This window comes from Mauremys reevesii, linkage group 18, assembly GCF_016161935.1.
Source record: "Mauremys reevesii isolate NIE-2019 linkage group 18, ASM1616193v1, whole genome shotgun sequence".
Lineage (NCBI taxonomy): Eukaryota > Metazoa > Chordata > Testudines > Geoemydidae > Mauremys > Mauremys reevesii.
The window spans coordinates 16408610-16430605 of record NC_052640.1 but is presented as its reverse complement, the minus strand read 5'-3'; the positions used below and the strand labels follow the sequence as shown (position 1 = coordinate 16430605).

General features: G+C 42.2%; 1 protein-coding gene and 1 long non-coding RNA gene across 9 annotated transcripts in view; one reads left to right on the top strand and one right to left on the bottom strand.

Annotated features, from left to right (window-relative positions):
• GNB1L (G protein subunit beta 1 like) overlaps nt 1–9770 on the bottom strand; it is a 55412-nt gene extending 45642 nt beyond the window's left edge. For 2 of the 8 annotated variants that reach the window (XM_039505708.1, XM_039505711.1), the window contains exon 1: nt 9490–9761. Coding sequence is in view for 2 of the 8 variants with exons in the window: in XM_039505707.1 (XP_039361641.1) it covers nt 9490–9618 (129 nt within the window). In the remaining 6 variants the exon portion in view is untranslated. Of the gene's footprint in view, nt 1–9489 lie in introns of all 8 variants that reach the window. The other 6 variants (XM_039505709.1, XM_039505710.1, XM_039505707.1 and 3 more) reach the window with 5 other exon arrangements.
• On the top strand, nt 722–20363 carry LOC120386396. Its single transcript, XR_005589700.1, has 4 exons — nt 722–751; nt 1500–1570; nt 18090–18207; nt 19891–20363. It is a non-coding gene; the product is annotated as an uncharacterized LOC120386396 (long non-coding RNA).
• The last annotated feature ends 1633 nt before the right edge of the window (nt 20364–21996 follow it).

Below are 21996 nucleotides of genomic sequence, written 5' to 3'. Positions count from 1 at the left end.
GACAGGGCATGGAACACTTGATAATTGTCCTGTTCTGTTCATTCCCTCTGAAGCATCTGGTACCAGCCACTGTGGGAAGACAGGATACTGGGCTAGATGGACCATTGATCTGACCCAGTGTGGCCATTCTTAAATTCTTATGGTCTCAAGCAGAGATAATATAAGGCAAATGTGATGCTACAAAACTACCTATGCCACTTAGCTTGCATCAGACATATTTTGGCTCATTATGTTTTTAAAAAGTCACAATCTTCTAGTTATGGGGCTAGAACTTATCAGCTGTTAATCAAAGAACAGTAGGGCAATATATCAGTATAAGCATATTCTGCCAACCCCTGATAATTAATAGATTGTAAAACTGACAGATAGTCCTGTAGGAGTCAGGATTTCTAATGCATTGGTAGCAACAAGGTTATGTTACTCTTAAAGTTTCTTATCAGGGGTTTAATTTCAATTGCTTTCTCTATCTACCTTCTAAATCCCCGACCAATTAGAAACAGAAAAGATGTCAGTCAGCATAAAGAAAGAAACAGTATACAAAAATGTGTCAAACTGGTTTTGAATTTTTTAAAATAATCATTAAAAGCACACAGCGCTAAGTGCTCATACCACATCAGGCTTCCTATTTGCGACAAAGCTGCATCACTCTTCATCCCATTTCTCAGTCATGCCAAAAACTGACTCATTGTGACACAACTTGTTAGTTTGTGCACTCAGATGGCTGTGGTGACAGTAAAGAGCAGAGACACAGGTATGTCCCTTGACATTATATGTGTAATATTTGCTAGAAAAAGTTAGGAGTTTCTTAGGTATGTATTCTAAAATATAGAAAATAAAATGTTTAAGAGCTATGTGCAGAGGCAACTTTGTGATAAATCAGTCTGTCTTCCATTTTAAATTCAAGCTCATCTCTGTCTATAAGGTGCTACACAGTTCTGTCCCAGCTTAAGTCTCACTTGTAGCTATTATCTATTCTCCCACTTATATCCATGCTCAATTCAGCTCACCTTGTTGCTCCCCTGCTCTCCTTTGGCCATAGGCATGCCCATGCCTTTTTTCATGCTGCACACTATACCTGCACACCCTCACTGATCCTGTAAAGTACAGAATCACACTCTCCCACTTCAAGTCCCCCCTCACAATGTAGTTCTTATGGTCAACCTGCTTTTCACCCAGCTTTCACTCCGGGCACTACTCCCCGCCCCTATTTTAATAAATTAAAATGCATATATAACAACAAACTTACCTCACAATCTTTCCCTGATCTAATTCATGCATTCCCTTACCCCTGCCCTTTGTCATCCATCCTTGCTGTGTTGTCTAGTCCAGCACTCTATTCTCCCACCTCTACTCACACTGGATAGTACTTTATTCCACAAATAGTCCCATTGATTTCAGATGGCAGAATCTGGCCCTGTAAAACATCATCCACATCTATGATGCAGAATAAAAAATAATGTTCACAGAACTGATGTGTTTGCATAATTCCTCTTCCCCAGCCCTCAAATGATCAAATCTTCTGCTGTTCAAATTCCATTCTTGATGATGGAAACCTGCATTTGAAGGAAAGGTAGGTAGAATTTTCTGACTAACTGGACTAGCTGAGCTATGCTTCTGTGCATGAGCTACAGTATCTTTTCTGCAGCACGGCTACCAACCAGAGAGGACACTGAGCAAGTGATAGTTTTGACAGCCAGAAGCTAATCAAGTGATAAATTATCAGGTTTAAAGAAACAATAAAGCAGAATCCAGCTGTGAATTTGTTGGATGAAAATCCCAGCATCTCCTATATTATCTCATGCACACTTCAATTTATGGAAAGAAAATAGAGTAAAGGGAGTGTCTCCACCCTTTCTCATGTGGACCATAAAATAGATTTATTACCTATGTTATATTCTGTGTTTTCTCCTGAAGAAAAAGCATGGGAAGTCGTGGAACAATTTTTTATTTTTTTTTAAAACAACTGGGATTTTCTTTACGATGAACACAAAGCCAAATTTAGAACCCTGTTCATATCACAAGGCCCTCCTATTTAATACTGTATTCCAGGGTTTCTCAACCTTTTTGATACCAGGGACCGGCTTGGTGCCTTCCTAAACTGTATCAAGGAGATCTCAGGGACCAGCGCTGGTTAGGGTGACCAGAGAGCAAGCGTGAAAAATCGGGACGGGGGTGGGGGTAATAGGAGCCTATATAAGAAAAAGACCCCAAAAGCGGGACTGTCCCTATAAAATCGGGACATCTGGTCACCTTAGCGCTGGTCCACGTTGTTGAGAAACACTGCACTAGTCACACTTGCTACCTTCTTAAATCTTGTAGCACGGCCTTTACATTTCAGTGGGGAAATCTACAACTGTTCCAGCTGGCTGAATGTGGAAAGTCTTCCCGGAGATTCCTATCTGGTACACGTTTAGAGTAGAATTCAGCCCCCACCCCATAATATCAAAGGTTTTTGGCGCCTATTGAAAAATTGTGGAGTAACTCTCATACTGAGAGCATTGGTCTACATTCCCCCTCTGCTAATTCCGGTTCAGCTTCACCTCCCACTGCACAGGTTCTCAGGAGAAGGTCTATAAGAGAATCTCTATCCTTCAAATAGACACCGGTGGCTGGCCCATGCCAGCTGACCAGGTCTTGTGGGGCTCGAGCTAAGGGGCTGTTTAATTGCAGTGCAGACGTGAGACCCTCCCACCTCGCAGTGTCATATATCTACCCTGAAATTAAACAGCCCCTTAGCCTGAGCCCCACAAGCTGGAGTCAGCTGGTACGGGCCGGCCATGGGTTTTTAATTGCAGTGTAGACATTCTTAAGTAGCCACTCTTAGGGTAAGAGTAAGGCGAGAATGTATTTAGAAAGGTTGGGCTCTACACTCAGGGATCGTAGGAATTGTCAGCTGGGAATTTTTTCCTGTGTATTTTTTTCTCTGATTGTAAAAATCACCTTCTGACTGTTAAGAATAAATCATGAGAAAGAGAGTTGGCTTTTCCCCCGCTTCCTCTGAGCCTTTCCACTAGCTTATAATCTGACATTATCATTCTATTTTGGATGCATCGAAGCTTCTATCAACACTCTAAGTCCTACCATGATGAGTGACATGCGTACACCACAGGTTGTCCCGCAACCGAGCGATAACAGAATTCATTCCTGCAGTGTAGCTTAGATTGAATCATGTTTTAAGTATGTTTCTGAACCATGCTGCAGCCTGGACTTTTGCTCAGTTTGGGAACAGTTAACAAGTCCCCTCTACATTGCAAGGCCAATATACTTTTTTTAACCATGTCAGGAACTACCCTTTTGTTACTGGGTCTCCTTACTCAGTAGGATTTACAATGTACATAGAACCTAAATGTCCAATTTTTTACAACTTAGCTCATCTAGCAACTGCAGTTTAATAGGTCATATTTTCTCCAGAAGGCAGACCTATACTAGCTTCACAGCTGTCAAAGACCCAGCTCTGCGGAAGAATTCCTTTATACGTCAATGCTTTACAGAAAGCCATATACGACTATCACCCAGTTAAGTTAAGCAATACCAAATAGAGTCACCATAAGAAGCATATAATCAAAATGCATCATAACAGGACTTCTCAACTGGGCTTTTTGTGAAGAAAAAAAAATCTTTTCAGGAGGAAAAAAAGGGATTTTATTCATGTTTTGAACTGTTATGTCTGAAGTACTTACATGAATAGAATGTATTTGGAAGTTTTTTGATATTAGAAATATTAGGTTTTGAGATCATTTGGGATGACCTCATTCATGGCTTTCACACATGTAAATAATACAGCTATCAGAAACTCAAATTAGTAAAACTTTTCTACATACCATCACCTGCATGGTGGGTGGGTGGGTGTGTGTGTGTGTATACTCATTCACACCACCAGCATTTGAAAATAGGTTTGTTTGTTTTTTTAGCTATTGTAATAACATGACTGATTCCGATTTCAGAAGAGGAACAAAGCATTAAATGAGCTATATCACAGTGGCAATCTACAGCAGTTACATGGTATATGACAAAAGCCTCAAGAGTCCACTTTTTGTCACATTCCAGTGTGCCAATACTAAACTCAAAGGAAGTTTTTCTTCAGCTCTTAGCTGTGGCAAAAATTGAACAGCTTTTTCATGGATTTATTTTATTCTGATTGTTTTGTGATCACTTTTACTGCTCCATAGAGACCAATAATTTTGAAATTGCTCAGCAATTAAAACGAAGAGTCCTTGTGGCACCCTCAGAGACTAACAAATTTATTTGGGTATAAGCTTTACTGGCTAAAACCCACTTCATCAGATGCATGGAGTGGGTTTTAGGCCACGAAAGCTTATGCCCAAATAAAATTGTTAGTCTCTAAGGTGCCACAAGAACTCCTTGTCGTTTTTGCTGATACAGACTAACACGGCTACCACTCTGAAACCTGTCAGCAATTACAGTGGTTTTTGAGCCATTGCAATTTTAAACTCTTCATTTGTAGTACCAAATGCATTTTAATGGGTCAAACTTTAAAATTTAAAAAATAATCCAGAAATCCACCTACATACATTTTCTGACCCAGAATGTTATTACTGCCATTTAAGTTAAACTACCTTTTCTCTTTTAATATACACGTTTTACTTAGGTTCAAAGTTGTGCAAAGTGCAACATGACAGCATAATAACTCAAAAGCAAAAAGTTCAAGCTCTCATTTGTCAGCATGAAAGTTTCCTTTAACACTGGCAAAATACATGCATCTTGTTAAAAGGGAATTGTGGGTATTGCTTTCATTGGCTTTTTTGGAGAAACTAGTTACAACTGACTGGTTCACAGTTCTTACTATTCCAGGGGAACTGTGTGTTGTTATGGCTGAGCTTATGGAGAATTAGTATTCAAGTTGAAATACAAAAGGCACGTGAACACAAGACATGTTATAGCCAGATATACAGCATGGTACAAAGCAGGAAATGTGTTGGCTAGGAATGTAAGAACATATAAAGGATATTGGTGAAGGGATGGGCTACAAAAGTAATCTGTAATACTTTAAAATGCAATTATGGTCAGGGAAGTTATGAGGCAAAAATGGCATTGTCTTCTTCAGTGTGATAGCTCCCAATGCATATTAAGACTTCTGTCTGCTGATTTGAATTACAAAAACCAGTTTTCACTCCTATTAGAACTGCTGCAGAGCCATGAGAGATTGGGAGCTAGCTTCTATTCTGTTGCATGCATCAACACCATTAACAGTTCTGACTGCAGAATCTTTATCACCGACGTCCACAAACAAGCCAGAAGGAGCTGAGCTTTTGTTTCCAGAATGATTTTGGTTATGAAAAAACATTTCCTTGTAAACTGAGCTAATTTCATTAGGAGTCATTAATAGACAATACAAGTACTACGAGACATCATTTTCAATAATTACAATTAAAAATTCTTGTAAAGAGTGTCCTTTTCAGTCTAAATAACTTAGGCCCATATACTTCCCCTGGTGCGCAGTGCAGGAGAGAAAAAAACCAGGGTAGACCCATTCAGAGAGGGCAAGCGACTAAGAAAGATGGTGTGGGATCCACGAAAGTATTCAGACACCCAAGCCCCTGTGTTAGGCACCTAAGTCCCAATTGTAGCTCCACTGCAAGCCACAAAACTCTCACCAAACCCTCTAGGCACCTCCCAGGTCAGTGCCCTAACGACAGGTCTATAGCATCATTCTCTCTGGACCAATGACTGTTCCACTGTGGATAAATACTTAAACAGTGCATCCACCTGGAAGGGAGCAAAACCCTCATCTAGTCCCCCTGCTCCATCAACTATAATTATTTATCTACAGTGGACCAGCTTCAACAGGAGAGATTCTGGAAGTTATAAGATATGCTCCTCCACCTCTGGCTGTTTTGTGTGGAGTGAGGTAGGTGCCTAACTCATTCCTGCAAGAAACACCTTAGGCGCCTAAGCTGCCTGATTCCAGGCGGTGGATGGCCATATGTGGATCACTAAGCAGAGCTAGACACCTTCCTGCAACCTGGACTTAAGCTTCTATCTCCAAGAAAGGGGAGTGGCTTAGCACACATCCCTCTCCTTAGCATCTCTTATTGGCTATTTTAGACGGCTCCCCACCTAGTGGGCTTGCTTCTGAGGATCCCATTCTTAGATGCCTTTCTCTTCCCATTCATTGCACTGGGAACCTAGGTGCCTAACTCAGCCTTGTGGATCACAGTGTTCTTCCTGAATTTTCTAGGCACCTAAAAGTTAGGTGCCATGATGCTCACCATTGCAACGCCTAAGTCCCTTTGTGGATCCTTCTTAGTTACATTGCTCCCTCTGACTGGATTCATGGAAGAAGTTAGTAGGGTTGGGATTTGGGGGGTGGCGGGGAATAGAGGTGAGACAGGAACCAGCTGAGTTAAAAGGCCTGTTCCTCCAACACTGCAGGCTGCTCTTCAAGAAATCTTGCAGAGAGGGAATTCTGTCTGAGAATATAGGGCAACAGAGGCTGGGATCTCTTTGGGGCCATATATCCTACCCATTTTGCACCCTGCTAATCCCATGAATGAGAGCATCGAAAGGAGAATATGTGGAATCACAGACTTTAAACTTTTGTATACAAGGGGATAATACAGGCTATTTTTTAATGAAATAAAAATATCATGTATTCTCATTGAGACAAATAAAGATACAAAGAAAAGAACCCAAATTTCAGATATGGGCACCTAAATATCAAATCTAAATTCTGCATCTGTGTGCTCAAATTGGTAGGCAGGCCCATGAAATGGACTTTACATTTCTATGTGATAATCTAAATGCTCATGCATGGTGTAGCCGTTTGTAGACTGGGCCTCACCTACTTTATGCATGATCTTGTAGTATATTGCTCGGTTGCTGTAGAATCAGGCAGCCAGTAGAGGGAGCAAAAGTAAATAAAGCCTTGTCAAAACTGTGACAATATCAATGAGGCTCCTAATGAGGAAGTACAGCAAAGCCACTTGGTTTGCATTACATAAAAGCAGATGAGGGAAAACGTTCTTTACCAAATGGAAGATGACAAATCTAGCAAGAGTATTTTCCAGCTTCTGAGAGGGATTAACAACAAGTAGTAAAAGTCTCTGAGTTAAATTCAATCCTGGTGTAACTAGGGGCAAATCCACTGACTGGAGTTGAGCCTGGGATAAATTTGATACTAAAAAGCTATAACGTACAAAATATAATAATACTTTTTATGTTCGTAAATGCTTTTCATTTGAAGATCTCTAAATACTTTATAAATTAGTACTGTATTACTATTGCAATTTTCCACATGGGGAAATTGAGGCTCATAGAAGGTAAATTACATGACCAAGGTCACAAAGTAAATTAGTAGCAGAGTTGGGTACAGAACCCAAGAGATTACATTCCACGTCCCACCTTGCTATAGCCATAGAAAACACTCTTTCTCAAGCTGAAATGTCCCTTTATGGATAGAAAAATCCACCTAGGTCATCAAACTTACTCTTTAAAACCTGACAAAATACTCATTCTTGTTGGACATAAAATAAACGCACAGAGATTCATATAGAACTTGTAAAATTCAATACACTAAAATTATAAGATATATTACATTTTTGTTTGGTATTTATGACTGACTGATATTAAAAAACTAATGTGATATATTCTAAACTCAAGGCACAAAGCATTAGCATCACAAATGCCAGCTGCTAGGAGAAAAAAATCATTACACAGGGGCTCTCCAAAGATGCTCTTTCCTCCAAATACCCACAACAACTCTGGAATATTTCAAAGCAACAGTTTAACTGTAATTACAAAGAGTTGGATGATAATCAAAATATTGTTTTACTCTAGTATTGTCCTAGGGTGACCAGATGTCCGATTTTATAGGGATAGTCCTGATATTTGGGGCTTTTTCTTATATAGACTCCTATTACACCCTACCCCCATCCCAATTTTTCACACTTGCTGTCTGGTCACCCTATATTGTCCTTATATCGAACAAAGATACTAGGCCCTTCACAAACATTTGTCCTGTGAAGTATTTCCCCATCTCCAGTTACTTTTCCTCTAGTTTAAAATTCTGAGCATCTCTGTCAATATTATTAACTAAAAAGAGAATATGAACAAATTAAATGTGACCACCTGTAGGGATACATTAAGGCAGGATCTAAACCATACAATCAGAGAGATGGAACCTAGAGGGAACACAGTCAAAGATGGAGTAGCAAACAACAGTCCAGTGTCCATCTCACTGTTGCCAGCTTGTCATCTCTTATGGAAGGAAGCTCAGAGGCTCCAGATTAGGAAAAAAACTAGAATCCGTCCACAGGGAGACAGGAGTGGGAGGGAAAATCCATGATATTATCTGAGGAGGTGGGAGACATGGTTCTTAAATATTGAGCCCTGATTTCATTTAGCTTTTAATTAATCTCTGATGGTATAATTGTGTAACAAGTTACCGTTATTTAATATTTGTATTGCAATAGTGTCCAAAGGCCCCACTCTGTATCAGGGCCTTTGTGCAAAGCATTAGGTGCCGTGCAAAGATCCTGACCCTGCTCCAAAGGGCTTATATATTAAACATATGTACAGTCAATGTGTTGCCTTGAGGCAGGGCTGCTAGACAGGAAGTCCCACAGGTTTCATTTCTGGCTCTTCCACTGACTAGCTGTGTGACTTCCCACTAGTTGCTTCACCTCTCAGTGCCTCAGTCTCCCTATTTGTAAATTGGAGATAACCGTTTCACAGGGGCGTTGTGACAATTAAATTAAGTCATGCCTGAAAAGCAACACGGATCCTCTCCTCCCCGCAACTGACAGCGACGCAGACCCTCACCCACACAGGGTGTCCCCATAGCGACACGGACCCCTCGCCCCATAGAGCCCCCCATAGCGACACGGACCCCTCACTCCCACAGGGTCCCCCCATAGCGACACAGACCCTTCGCCCCCACAGGGTCCCCCCATAGCGACACAGACCCTTCGCCCCCACAGGCTCCCCCCCATAGTGACACAGACCCTTCGCCCCCATAGAGCCCCCCATAGCGACACGGACCCCTCGCCCCCAGAGAGCCCCCCCCTAGCGACACGGACCCCTCGCTCCCACAGGCTCCCCCCATAGCGACTCGGACCCCTCGCTTCCACAGAGCCCCCCCCCCATAGCGACACGGACCCCTCGCTTCCACAGAGCCCACCCCATAGCGACACGGACCCCTCGCTTCCACAGAGCCCCCTATAGCGACTCGGACCCCTCGCTTCCACAGAGCCCCCCATAGCGACACGGACCCCTCACCCCATAGAGCCCCCATAGCGACACGGACCCTCGCCCCTGGAGCCCCATAGCGACACTGACCCCTCGCCCCCATGGAGCCCCCCCATAGCGACACGGACCCTCGCCCCATGGAGCCCCCATAGCGACACGGACCCCTCGTCCCCACAGGCTCCCCATAGCGACACAGACCCTTCGCCCCCACAGGGTCCGCCCCCAGAGCCACAAGGTGGTAACGTGGATACAGGGTCCCTCCCGCCCCGTGGCAGCACTGACCCGGCTCCCCAGGCGCTCCCCGAGCCCAGAGATAGCGGACACACTGTGCAGGCTCCTCACCAGGCTGCCCGCGGGCGGGGACAGCGGCATCCCTTCTCTGCAGGGGAGGGGGAGGAGAACGAAATGCATCGGTCACTCGACGCTCTACTAGCTACACCTAAAGATTCACTGCGGGACCAGACAGCGGCAGCAGAACGTCGAGCCCCATGATGCGAAGGGCGGTCGATACCGGCCGGGGGATAGGCAGTCACGTGACGCGCTAGGCACCTAGTCCCCGGGACTGAGATCGCCTTTCTCTTGAGGGGAGAGAGGTGCGCATGCGCCGTGTGGCCTGCGTGACGGGCAAGGTGGCGCGAGCGGGGGGGGACTGAGCAGCCCCCTAGCGCGAGCAGCAGCGCGAGCGTTGCCCAGGGCCCAGTGCTGTACAGACGGAACCCGCCCCTGGTTCCTGCCCCAGGGCGCTTCCTGGGGGTGGAGGGCAAGCTCCGCCCCCTGCAGAGGGGGTGGGGGGGCGGTACTCTCTGGGCAGCCTTGGGTTATGGCACTTTAGGGCACCTCCTTCCATTAGTTTTTGTCAAGGGCCAGATTTCTTGGTCAAGGTCCAGACTCCTCAGAAAATAATAAAAAAAGTAAAGGAAGATGTTGGGGTGTGTTCAAAAGCATCTGGGTTGGGCCCAGGGTCTCCTTGCCTACACCTCCGTTGGGGACTAGATAAGATAGGTCTGTGGCATTTACAACAAGCAGAAGGGGGTTTTGGGGGGAGGAAGCGATTCCTTGTCTCTCCAGCAACCTGGCACCCTAAGTTTTCTCTCTTATGGTTTGTAGTCCAATGTATGGACCATCCCCTCATATCCCTGGCAATGCTATTTTAAAATGCACTTCCACCTGGCTGAGAGGGCTGAAGGTTAATAAAACTACTTAAAATCCAGTGGGGAAGTTAGTTATCCATTACCACGTTGTAAGAGGAAAGCTTGATTTCCCCCCCACTTTCTGTAGAAATAAAGACACGAGCTCTTGCCAAAGATACCAAAGTAAAACAAACAGTTTTTCAGGCAGTCATAGGGATTAATATTATTAGTTGGCAGTATCATTAGTGGATAGCGTAGTTGCTGGGAAAAGCTTCGTTTTGTGGTCCTCTGCGTTGTTTCCTTTTACAAACCAAATTCACTCCAGCATCTAAAGAAAATAAACTAACAGTTTGAGAACAATAAGGTTATCCAAGGCCAAGGTGAGGAAATAAGGGCTGTGCGCAGCTGCTTGTTGCTTCTGCACAAAGCAGGCTGCCGAAGGTTTTTCAAAAGTGTCTAGTGATTTTTGGATGTCCCGTTTGAAAGACTCGAAACAGACCCAATGTTTCAGAAAGAGCTGAGCACCTGCCTTCTGAAATTAGGCTTCTTTAAGGTGTCTGAAGTTGGACACCCTAAATCGCTTTTGAAGATCTTGGCTACAGTCTCCAGGTCTGATTTTTCAAACCAGCTTCCCATTTTGGAGTTTGCACATATTTCTGTGGGCAGTCAGCTTTCAAAATCTGTCACTCTAACATTACATTTTAATCAGTCACTGATGGCTCAAAATACACAAGCAACCACTATACTCAGGATAGTTTTCTAGAGCTATATAGCTTATGGTCAAGAATTATAAAATAAATAATACTTAGCACTCATATAGTACTTTGCTGACAATCATCCCTTACATCAACCCTGTAAATAGCAGAATCACAATTTTACAAAGAGGAAAATTGAGGCAAAAGAAGAAGTGGCTTGCCCTAAACAGCTGAAGGAATCACTAGCAAAGAGAGAATTAGAACTCTGGATTAGCTGACTCCTTTTCATGGACTCAGGATAATTAGACCGCACAGAAGGTCGAGGTCTCAGAAAGCTTGATTGAGAGGTCATTTTAAAAGTACTTATATCACAGTGATGGGCACAATAGAAAGCCCTGATGTAGACTGAATTCAGAGTACTGTACACTCCATTAAAGGGACATTGCCAAAATTATTAGACCAAGAATTAACCTACCAAGACAGACAGCTTCATAAATGTTTTCATAAATCTGCAACTATTCTCTTCTAAAGGTCTGTCTAGTAGAGGCATTGTTAAAGATTCTTTGTTCTGTTAATTCTGCATGTGCACATGCAGATATTTTATTCTTTATGTCTTTGCTGATGCCTGGCCAGAACACTGACTGGTTGGGCAGTTCACAGCATTTAGTTAATCCTTGATGTCCTTCATGGATGAGGATTAGGATTTCTCCTCTCATTTTGTTTGGAAGTATGATGCAATTGCCTGTAATCATAAGTCCATTTGACTCAATTGTCCACACACTGCAGAGTAGTCTCTTGTCTCTTCCTTAGTGTCCTTTTGATACGTTGGCCAGCTGCCTTCCTGAAGTTACATGTCTGTCAAGGTTGTTTTTGTTGCTGGTGTAGTCTCCCATATTTAGCAACTGGGTTAAATGACATTAAACGTAGCAATAGACTTTGGCATCTCAGTGGTGCTTGATCCAGGTCTCTTCTGTTGTTGAGGGTTACAAGCGATTTCTGGTCTGTTATCAGTGTAAAGGAAGCCAGTCCACACAAAGATCTGAAAAAGTTCTCACATGCCCATAAGCTTGCCTGGCACTCCTTTTCAATCGGTGAATATAATTTTTCTCCTTCTATGGGTGTGCTAGAGCAAAATGCAACTGGCTTCCACTGAGAGCCAACAATACACAACCTAGGCCGTAGCTGCTTTATCCTGTCCTGACCATTGTGGGTTTGTTCTTAATTTGCCCCCCAGAGCCAAGATGTGTTGGGCTTTAACAGTTCATTCAGTGTAGAAAGGTCATGTAGGAGTCAACCAAGGTAATTTACCATCCCCAGTATATGTCTTGGTTCTGGTATATTAGTTGGTGCATTCAGTTTTCTAATTGCTTTTACTTTCTTGCAGTTAAAGATGGAATCAGTCCTATTTGTTGTCTGTCCCAAAAATTCAATTTGGGGTAGACAGAAAATGCATTTTTCCTTGTTTACCTTCAGTCCAGACTGATTTACTAGGCTTAGGAACATCGTCCATGAAAACTACAACTTCATTTATTTTCATCAACAGTTCTGCCATCTTTATTTGGAAAATTTCAGGTGCCCTGGTAATCCCAGAAAGTAATATTCAAAAGCAAAATCTCCCAAAGGTTTTGATAAATGTAGTTAGTTTAGCACTTTCTTTGGATAAAGGAATTTGCCAGAATTTGCAAGGCATCCAACTTGGAGAATAATATAGCTCCTTTCACTTTAGAGAGGAAGTCATCCAGTGTTGGGAGGATATATTTTTCTCTCACAACTGCTTCATTAAGTCTTTTAAGATCCACACAGATTGTTATTTTTCCATTTTTCTTTATAGCTGGTATCATTGCTGTTGGCTCAGAGATTTTCTTGATTATGCCAATCCACTCCATTCTTTTTAACTTAGTTTCCACTTTATAAAGTAACGGGCTAGGAACCCCGTGAGTTGTATCTACAGTAAATGGTTCAGCATGGTCTCTTAAGGTTATTTGTACAGGATCTCCTTTCAAAAATCCAATATCACCTTCTGTTTGCAACTGTTGTTGCTTTTTTCCTTCTGTTTCTGTTCTTAGTTTGCTCCTGACACCATGTCATGTACTTCTGTACCAGATATGGACTGGTCACAGAGCTTGCTTATACACTCCAGCTGTGTTTATCATAAGATTCTTTAATTCTTTGCCAGGTATGGCAGAAATTCCTTTAAATAAGGAATTTTACAGTGTCACCTAGTGGTCAAACAGTGTAGTACAGTTTAGCATTCAGTTCTCTTCAATGCTGCTCATATCTACCATACAGGGTTTTAATGAATAAAATTTTACCTTTTATAGCAATTTTCATCTCAAAACACTACAAAACTGCAGACATACAGCACCACTGTAATGTGGCCACCTCTAGACTGAACAGCAGCAGCCAGGAGAATAACTTGCAGTGTGGGAAGGGAAATTTTGGCCATGTACACTGAGGCAAACTCCCCTGTTATAAGAAGTGTAGTGGACTCTTTAATATCCAAGCATAGCAAAGAGGTCTTTGATTTAAAGTTTACTACAAAAGACCTATATGTAATGACCTGGATGGAACTCATTTGATCTCTCTTGGAAAGATGAAGGGCCAAGGTGATGCTGTTGGAATTTAACTTTATCATTTCAAGGAATCTACGTATTTCAGACTGGTCCTCATGTAACAAACAGTGACCACATACACCAAGACTCCACCATCCTAAACAAGGATAGAACATGGGACCTTTAGCACGAAAAGCAGGGATTTGGTGCTTGAGCAATAGAATTTCTTTACCTGTGAGTCAGTAATAAGACTGTTATAGCCAGCAACTAGATGGCGATTTAACTGCATGCATTTACCAAGTCTTTTACATGCAAGTTATTTCTGAAAGTTTTTCTGATGCTTTACCAAATTCAGTTAGTGTGGACTGTGAACTAATCCTGCCTCTTCACTGTTCTTGCTGCTGTAGTATACCAGGAACTCTGTTAGGTGATTAATTCACTCAGGGTTTCTTTGTAATTTTTGTTGTTTCTAAATAAAAGACGTAATTTGCCTCCTATGTGAGGCTGCCACCCATCCTTATTTTTGTGAGATAATTTCAATTTTATGTAGGCCTTTAATGGCAGGACCATTAAGCTACTGTCACAAAACATTTCAGTCCAGCACAACTGCTATTAGACATTAATTTGCCAACGTTGTCTCGCAGAAAAAACTACTTCAAGTGTCACGTTGACTGCTGAAGCAGAGAGCAATTAGCATCAGTTTTGTTAAAACAGTAATTAATGAACAGGTAGAATAGCTCAACATATTGGGCAATAATTAAATGACCAGACTAGTTCATTGAAATTCTGCTGTTATAGCAGAAATACTGTATGTGGGGCTGTCATTGAACCCAGGGTTTCTGGTGACATTCTGAGCTCTATTGCCAAAGCAGCTGTACTGGCAGTGAAGACAGTTCAGAACCCAAGCTAAGTCCATTGCTCCGTAGTTGACAGCTGTGGAGAAAGGCATACTGTCCCCCCCCGGAAAGTGGGAGTGTCTCATATCACTCTCCAAATGCATTTAGGCTCACTTGAGGAGGGACACTTCCAGCCTTCTTGGCCAGAGGGATGGTTGCTATGATGCAAAGTCCAATGAAGGGCAAAATGGGACAGAGCCTCAGGGCTGCAACAGGGAATAAAAAGGGAAGAAACCCTGATTCATTTGTTTATGACACCAGATCACAGAGGTGAAAACAACACCCTTGTTTTATGTAGCATTTAAGGGGTAGATTCTCAGCTAGTGTGACTTGCTATAGTTCCACTGAGGTTCAGATGAGGATCTGCCCCATAATCTGTATTCTTATAATGATGCTTTGTATTTCAATGCAGTTTCTCTAAGGATCTCAGCTTTGAAAGCTAGCACGACTGTCCTGGCAGATAAGCACTACTCTATCCTGGTTATAGAGGGACAAAGAAAGGCCTACAGGGTGGGAGCCACAGAGATACTTTGTCATCTAACTCTCAGGTTTAGGCATCTAAGTCCCAGTGTTGGCTTCACTGTAATCCACAAAACTCTCACTGAACCCTGTAGGCACCTACATTCACTTGGCCCCCAAGTTTCTGCTTCTGCTATGCACACTGCTGCTTCACTCTAGCCATCTAGGTGCCTGCCTCACACCTAAACCCCAGAGCAATACACGAAGCAGGGAAAGACAGGTGTTTGGTCACCCAAGTCACATACAGGGCCCAATTTGATAGGCAGCACCTGAGCATGCCTACTGGATAGGGTCCCATTCAAAATCTGCCAGAGGACAAGGTGCCCACCTTATAACTTTTATCCCAGTGATTAGAGCACTAGCTTGGGATTTGGGAGACCCAGGTTCAATTGCTCCACCTTTGTGCCAGAGCGGGGGAGAAGGGAGAGCCCTGTTCAAATCCTCTCTCTCAGGAACATGTCCTAACCACTGAGCTTTGGATAGTCTGATGTGGCCTCCCACAATCTCTGCTGCTGAAACTGCTGCACTCTGGATAAATAATGACAAAGTGGCTAGAGCAAGTGGACTAGACCCAAGGTGTCCCACACGAGGGCCCTAATCACTGGTCTACAGAGTGTTTCTCTCTCCCCCACAGCCCAACAGCTGTTCCACTGTGGATAAACACTTAAATAGTCATTGGGCAAGAGAAGTAGGCTGGTAATGTTTTCTATTCTAGTTGGGTGTGATAAGAACCTATCACCATGGTATTCTGGTCCAGGAATCTTGAATCCTCAGTCCAACGACTACAGCACCCTCTAAACATATTTACATGATTAAGCAACCTCACGGACACTAGTGACCTTCTGTATGTCTCATTATGAACAATTTGCTAAATACAGACAATATCCTCAGCATTGTACAATGCACAAATAGGATTCATGTATTATTGTCTTAATTCATATCACTGCAATTTGTTGCTATAAAATGTACGTATTATAAAACCAAATGGTCACTGTATCCTGAGGTTTTCCTTTAGTTAAAAAAAACCAGTGTATTAGAATATGATGCCGTTAATATTCCCTACAGTCTCCTTGAAAATTAAGCATTCCCTTTCACAGCACAATATTAATGAGTTGTGTGGCAAGATAGTGTGATTAGTGGGGCTCTTGAATGGAAGAATTCAATTAATGAACCATGAAATAATGTAAGCAAGAAATTATTGCAGTTGGATGAAATTTGTAAGTTAAAGTTCCATTATGTTACAAGTTTTTACACGTTATTGATCATTAATAAGAGACCCCAAAACTAGCTGGATTCAAAATTTTGAAAAACCATATATACATCATAGACAAAATTGCACCTGTAATATTAATATTAAATGTTTACAGTGAGCAGTGTTCAGAGTCTGGGGCGTCAGTCCTGCATTTGGTCCCATTCTATGTGTTCCTGATATCAGGCCTTAATTTGGCTTTTCCATAAACAGAAACCTGGGTATGCTTTGCACAGAAATATCCCCTCTAGTTTTTTTTAGTGATAAGACTTTAGTCAAATAAACCCTCCAATCTATTATCTTCAAAATAAACACTCTATTGTGGATAGTCCCCAGCTTCTTAGGTAAAGCGTTAGGTTTCAAATCCAAAAGACACACTGTGTCCTTTTAATAATTTAATAGTGGAAAACCTTTATTTGCCCATGCCTGTGGTGTTATGGAGGTTTTCAAGGATTCTAGGTTTAGGTTTCGGGATTAGGTGAAACTAGAGTTCCTTAAACCTCTTTAGAGGTTTGGGATTAGGCCTACATAAGGCCTAATACAGCCTTTCTGTGCAAAGCTAAATTAAACAGTAAGAATAGTTGTTGCGCACTGAGTCACAGGTGTTTGGCAGAATACCAGAAAACATAAAGGAACCACTGGAAGAATCATGAAGGCAAAGCCATAGAAACATGAGCATTAGATAAGTATTGGAGTATCGCTTGCAACTGTGGGGTCTTTCAGAATGTGCTTCAAAGTGATTTTAAGGCTGGATATCGTTTTTATGGGTGGCTCTAGCATGAATGTGAGTAAATTGAAGATCTATTGTGCAAATGGATTGAGGGTTTTTATTTGGGTATCACATTTGGGTAATTGCTGCCTGTTTTATAGCAAATGTATATTAAAGTTTGTCAAGCAGCTGATATCACATAAATTGTACTCTTTCTCTGAAGCATGCACAGCCCTGACAGCATGTGCTAGTTCATAAGCAGAGGGACACAACAGATTTATGCTTATGAGAACATCAGCAGGTCTGATTCGGCAGTCAGAGACACTTGATTTATTAACAATAATGGATTAATTGGAGGAAAAAGTTTAGTAGTATAAGCACTAGGGTTAATAAACCTAGACTCCCTGGCCTTGTCAATAGTGAGGATTATCAGCAATTTGCCCACTAACCTTGTCTGCACTGGAAATATTTCTCCCCATTGCCACCACCAGTTCAGCTCCACCACAGGCAATGTTAGTGCAGACAGGGCAGTCAGTCAGAGATTGAGATGAGTAGATAGCACTGAGGTGAATAAGAGCAGCTCACTCATCTCATAGCTATAGTTTCAGGCCGTCTCCAAACAGAAAGTACTATGGCAGTTTATACTCTATTCAGATTTCAAAGCTGAGGTTCAGTTGAGATTCAGGAGCATGATTCTGTGGATGTCATATACCGGAACTCTAATGACCTTGACACTGGTTCGTTATAGGCAGTGAACTGAGACTACACTGTCGTTTCATAAAGGCCACCTGTCCTTATATGGTAGCCACTCTTGATCACTAACCAACTCAAACCAAAGGTGATAGATTGGTAAAAGGATACAGAGCCTATGAGTCAGTCAGCTTTCCCCCCCGCTCCCCCCAAAAACCAAACCAAGCCAAACCAAAAAAAACCAAAACAACAACAAACCAACAACCCTTCATTTAGAATGTATTGTTTCTCCCAAACAAATTGGTGGTGAAAAATATTGATTCTCTGTCAACACAAGTAGAAGTATGATCTAAAGTAGTGCTGCATTTCACAGCAATCAATTGTGAAAGAGAGAGGCAAGCGATATGCGACCGTTTTGTTTTGTCACTCTGTGATTGTACAGGTTCTTAGGAAAGGAGTTAAAGGGGCAAAAAAAGAGTTCCAAGAGGATACATGTGCTGTCTTATTTTGATGACACTGGGCTCCAGTTCAGCAAAGCATTTAAGCACATGGAATCAATGGTAAGTAAATAAGAGCAAAAAGATAAGCACTTGCTAAGTGCTGAACAGGGACAGGCTGTTGAATTGGGGGCTTAAATTGTTATACCTATTTAAATAATGAATGCCAAGTTAAAAAAAGGAAACATGGTGGGCGGGATGTATAAATTTATCTAATTTTTCACTGTAAAAATGTCTATTTTCAGAAAAATCAACTATCCCTCAAAATTACGGTAGTTGGCAGTTTTTTTTTAATCAATCCTTGCACATCTCTTAACTATTATTTGCAAGTTTTTGACAAATAATTCACTCAGATGCATCCCGTATTTTATGTTTGGTCTCCAAACAAATAAATAAGGAGAAACAAAAAAGCAAGACTGTTTTCCAAATAATACAGCCTCTCAAATCAGAGGAAGATGAGAGGGAGGCAAATTGAAAAGATTTAACATAATGATATAAAATATTATTTATGGCATGGGAGCTGCCCTGGACTTGACTTTTAGATGCAAGTTCTTCAAATAAGAGAATTTCCCCCCTCCTTCATGGGTGTGTAAGGAAGGACAGAGGAAAATATTATCAACTCTCCGGTCAAGGCCATAATCATAAAATAAAGAATACCAGAATAATGAAAATGAAAGTATTAGGAACCAGGGGAGGCTGAGTGGGAGTCCTGTTTCATACATGACTGCTCTACTCTTGAAAAGAAAAAAAAACGTATATAAAGTCACCTCAACCTTAAATTAGATGGTTATTTGAGCTTGAATAACAATCCTGTGTCAAATATGCAGCTGGTTCCATTGGAGTCTATGTTACAAAACCACAACATTCTGAGTCCTAATCTCAGTCAGAGAAAACAATACTGGCTCGTTGCTCTGAGTCAGCACTTTGAAAGCAACCTTTGAAAATAGCAACACAGTTAGGTCTCAGAGCTGCTGTTTATACAGCTTTGGAAAACGGGGCCCCACCTTTCTTTGTTGGAAACATGCTGTAACATTTAGAATCGGTTTTTCTGCGTGACGGAAGGTCTCCCTGTCTAGTGTTAGCCAAGTCGATTGAAGTTGGTAGGGACTTGGGCTTTCCTCTCCCTCCCCAACCGTGCTTCAAAACAACAGCAAAAGTGTCCCCAGCATAAAAATTACATTAGCCCCCAGAGCTTGGTGAGAATTCAAAATAACGGGGTGGGCAAAAGGGGGGGAGGGGGAATCAGAAAATCCAAAGCAGAAATGAAGAATCCTTCAGCTCAAATTAAAGTGATAAGCAGGGGCGTCGTTTGGGATGAGCTAAGGGGGACATTTTCATACACTGATATACAGTACTCCATTTCGTCCACTCTCCCCCCCACAGACTTTGCATGATATAATCACATGTAACGTCCTATATACTGACAACTCTAACTCCCTCCCCTCCCCGAATTTTTCAGAAATGACACCTCCAGTGATAAGTAACTCCCATGTGTATGAATTCAGAAGTATTAATACCAACACAGTGACATTGCCTTGCCTTCAGGGTCTGAATCAGCTCTCTCGGACATGGATGTAAACAGTTAAAAAACCCCATTGAAATCAATAGCATCACACCATTTTAATCGGTCCTTTGGTTTTGGAATGCCCTTGTCCTGGTGGTGATCATGCACCTGTTTGCTTTTTGTGGCAGTGGGGAAGACGGCAAGATAAACATTACAATGTTTTTGTTTAAATGTACTTTTAGGGGCCTCTCCATATTATTGGCAGCTGCCTGACGATCCCCTCACAGCCTTAGCCAAGTACTGAGGTCATGGCTGCCATCTTTCAGATCAAGAAAGAAATGGATATAATTCCCTTTGGGGGGACCTCTTCAAAACAATGTTAGGGCACTCACCGTCACGGTCCTCCAAGAGCTCCCCACAGCACCTCTGCAGCACTCCCCATCACCGAAGCACAATCAAATCAGGTTCTCCCTCACAGCAGCGCCTCTGGGCCTGCGACCACAGATGTGATGTTTAGTCATAAACATCAGAGATGGATCCAGGCTACAACTCTGGATCCGAAACCCCTGTACTGGGTGAAGAAGACAATTGGAATCCAAACCCCTATCTGGAGCCACATTTTGCGATTGGCACCTCTTTTTAGAAAAGGTGGAGCCAAAACACAATCAAAAAAATCCTCAAACTTTTTAGGGGTTCAAGATCAGAGCCCAAGTGTGGTGGCTTTGTCCCATATTGAAGATATAGCTTTACAACCTTTTATTTTGTCAGTTTTATGTATTTCCCCCACCACCACCACCCCAGAGCAGGGGTATGTGGGTGGCAATGAATACTTTATTTCTGATTCAAACAGAACAGTCTGAAGGCTTAGTGGACACATACTCTGTACCCAGCAGCATGTCTTGGGGTTTAGCATTAGAAGGAAATCAAGACCTCAGCCCCACCTCCTGAGTTTAATCTTTTAAAGACTGATCCCATGCTCACAGCTGGAGTTTATGTGAGTCCTGCCTTATTAATTAAGTGTAGCCATCTTTCCCCCCTCCCTCCACCCCAAATTCCAACAGCAGCAATTAGAAAGCAGATACTTCACACAACACCTGTTTCATTTATACCCCGCCAGCCAATTCATGTCTCCTTTCCCCATCTTTTCATTTGACAGAGACAAAGTGGTAAAATCAAGGGAATGAGGTGGCAAAAACAGCTGCAACAAATAACAATAAAATTAACAACAATAATAAAATCATTTGATCCAACATTCAAAACTGTGGGGTCAATACAGTATGTCTGTGAACCAGGAATTGTAGGTTTCAACTAACATATGGGGAAAACAGTCCTCCCAGTCTACTGCATCCTCATTAAAAGGGGATCTGTATCAAAGTAGCAGCATATTTTCTCCACCACAGCCTGTTAGTGTCATAATAGCAAGGTCTCATTTTTATTTAACGTGAGAGTTAACAGACACATAAAGTCTGCCCAGGTGAGAGGAGCAGGAATCATTAAGTTGTGCAAAGGTACACTCTGGGAATGTTTATGGACCCAACTCCAGATCCTCTCCTGCCCGTACGCACTATGGCCTCAGTCCTGTAATCCGACTGAAGCCAACATCCAGATCCAATTTCAGGAGCAGTGCTTATTGTTTTAAACACGTAGTCATGAGGTATAATGAAGGTTAAAAAAATTACATATAATTGAGGCAATGCTGAATAACAAAAGTAGACTTTCGTCCAAAATAAGGATTCTAGAAGGGAGTCTTCAGTTGAAGGCAGGTAGGGATTTTGAGAGATTTTATCCCTTCCAGATAAAGGGAGAGTCTGAACGTATTAGTGTCAATTCTCAAATATTAACATTATCAGGATTCATTTATGTGAAACTTACATTCCAGACGCATGCACAATGAGGCCCGGATCCCAGCTGAGCACGCTGAATGTTACAGGGACAGAAACAATAAATAATGATAAAGAGGAAAATCAAAGTGCCCTTTTGCTAGGCTACTCCCCCATAGCTACAAATCCTTTAGCCCTGCCCCATTACAGCTGGAAACATGCCGTTATTGCTAGCACAATTTCAATTGCAGTGTGGGGAGGAGTTCTGATGCCATTATAATCTCCATATTTGTGACTTGGATCATGTAACGTGAAAGCTCCTTTCTTCCCTCATAAAGGCTTTCAGACAGGGTGTAATAGGGGCCATCGACTCATAATGCTATTCATTTTTATAGTGCCTTTTATCCAAAGATCTCAAAGCTCTTTAACAAGTTTTTCAGCACTCGGTGAGGCAGATATCGTAATACCCACTTTACAGAAGGGGAAACAGAGGCACAGAGATTAAGCGATTTGCCCAAGATCTCACAA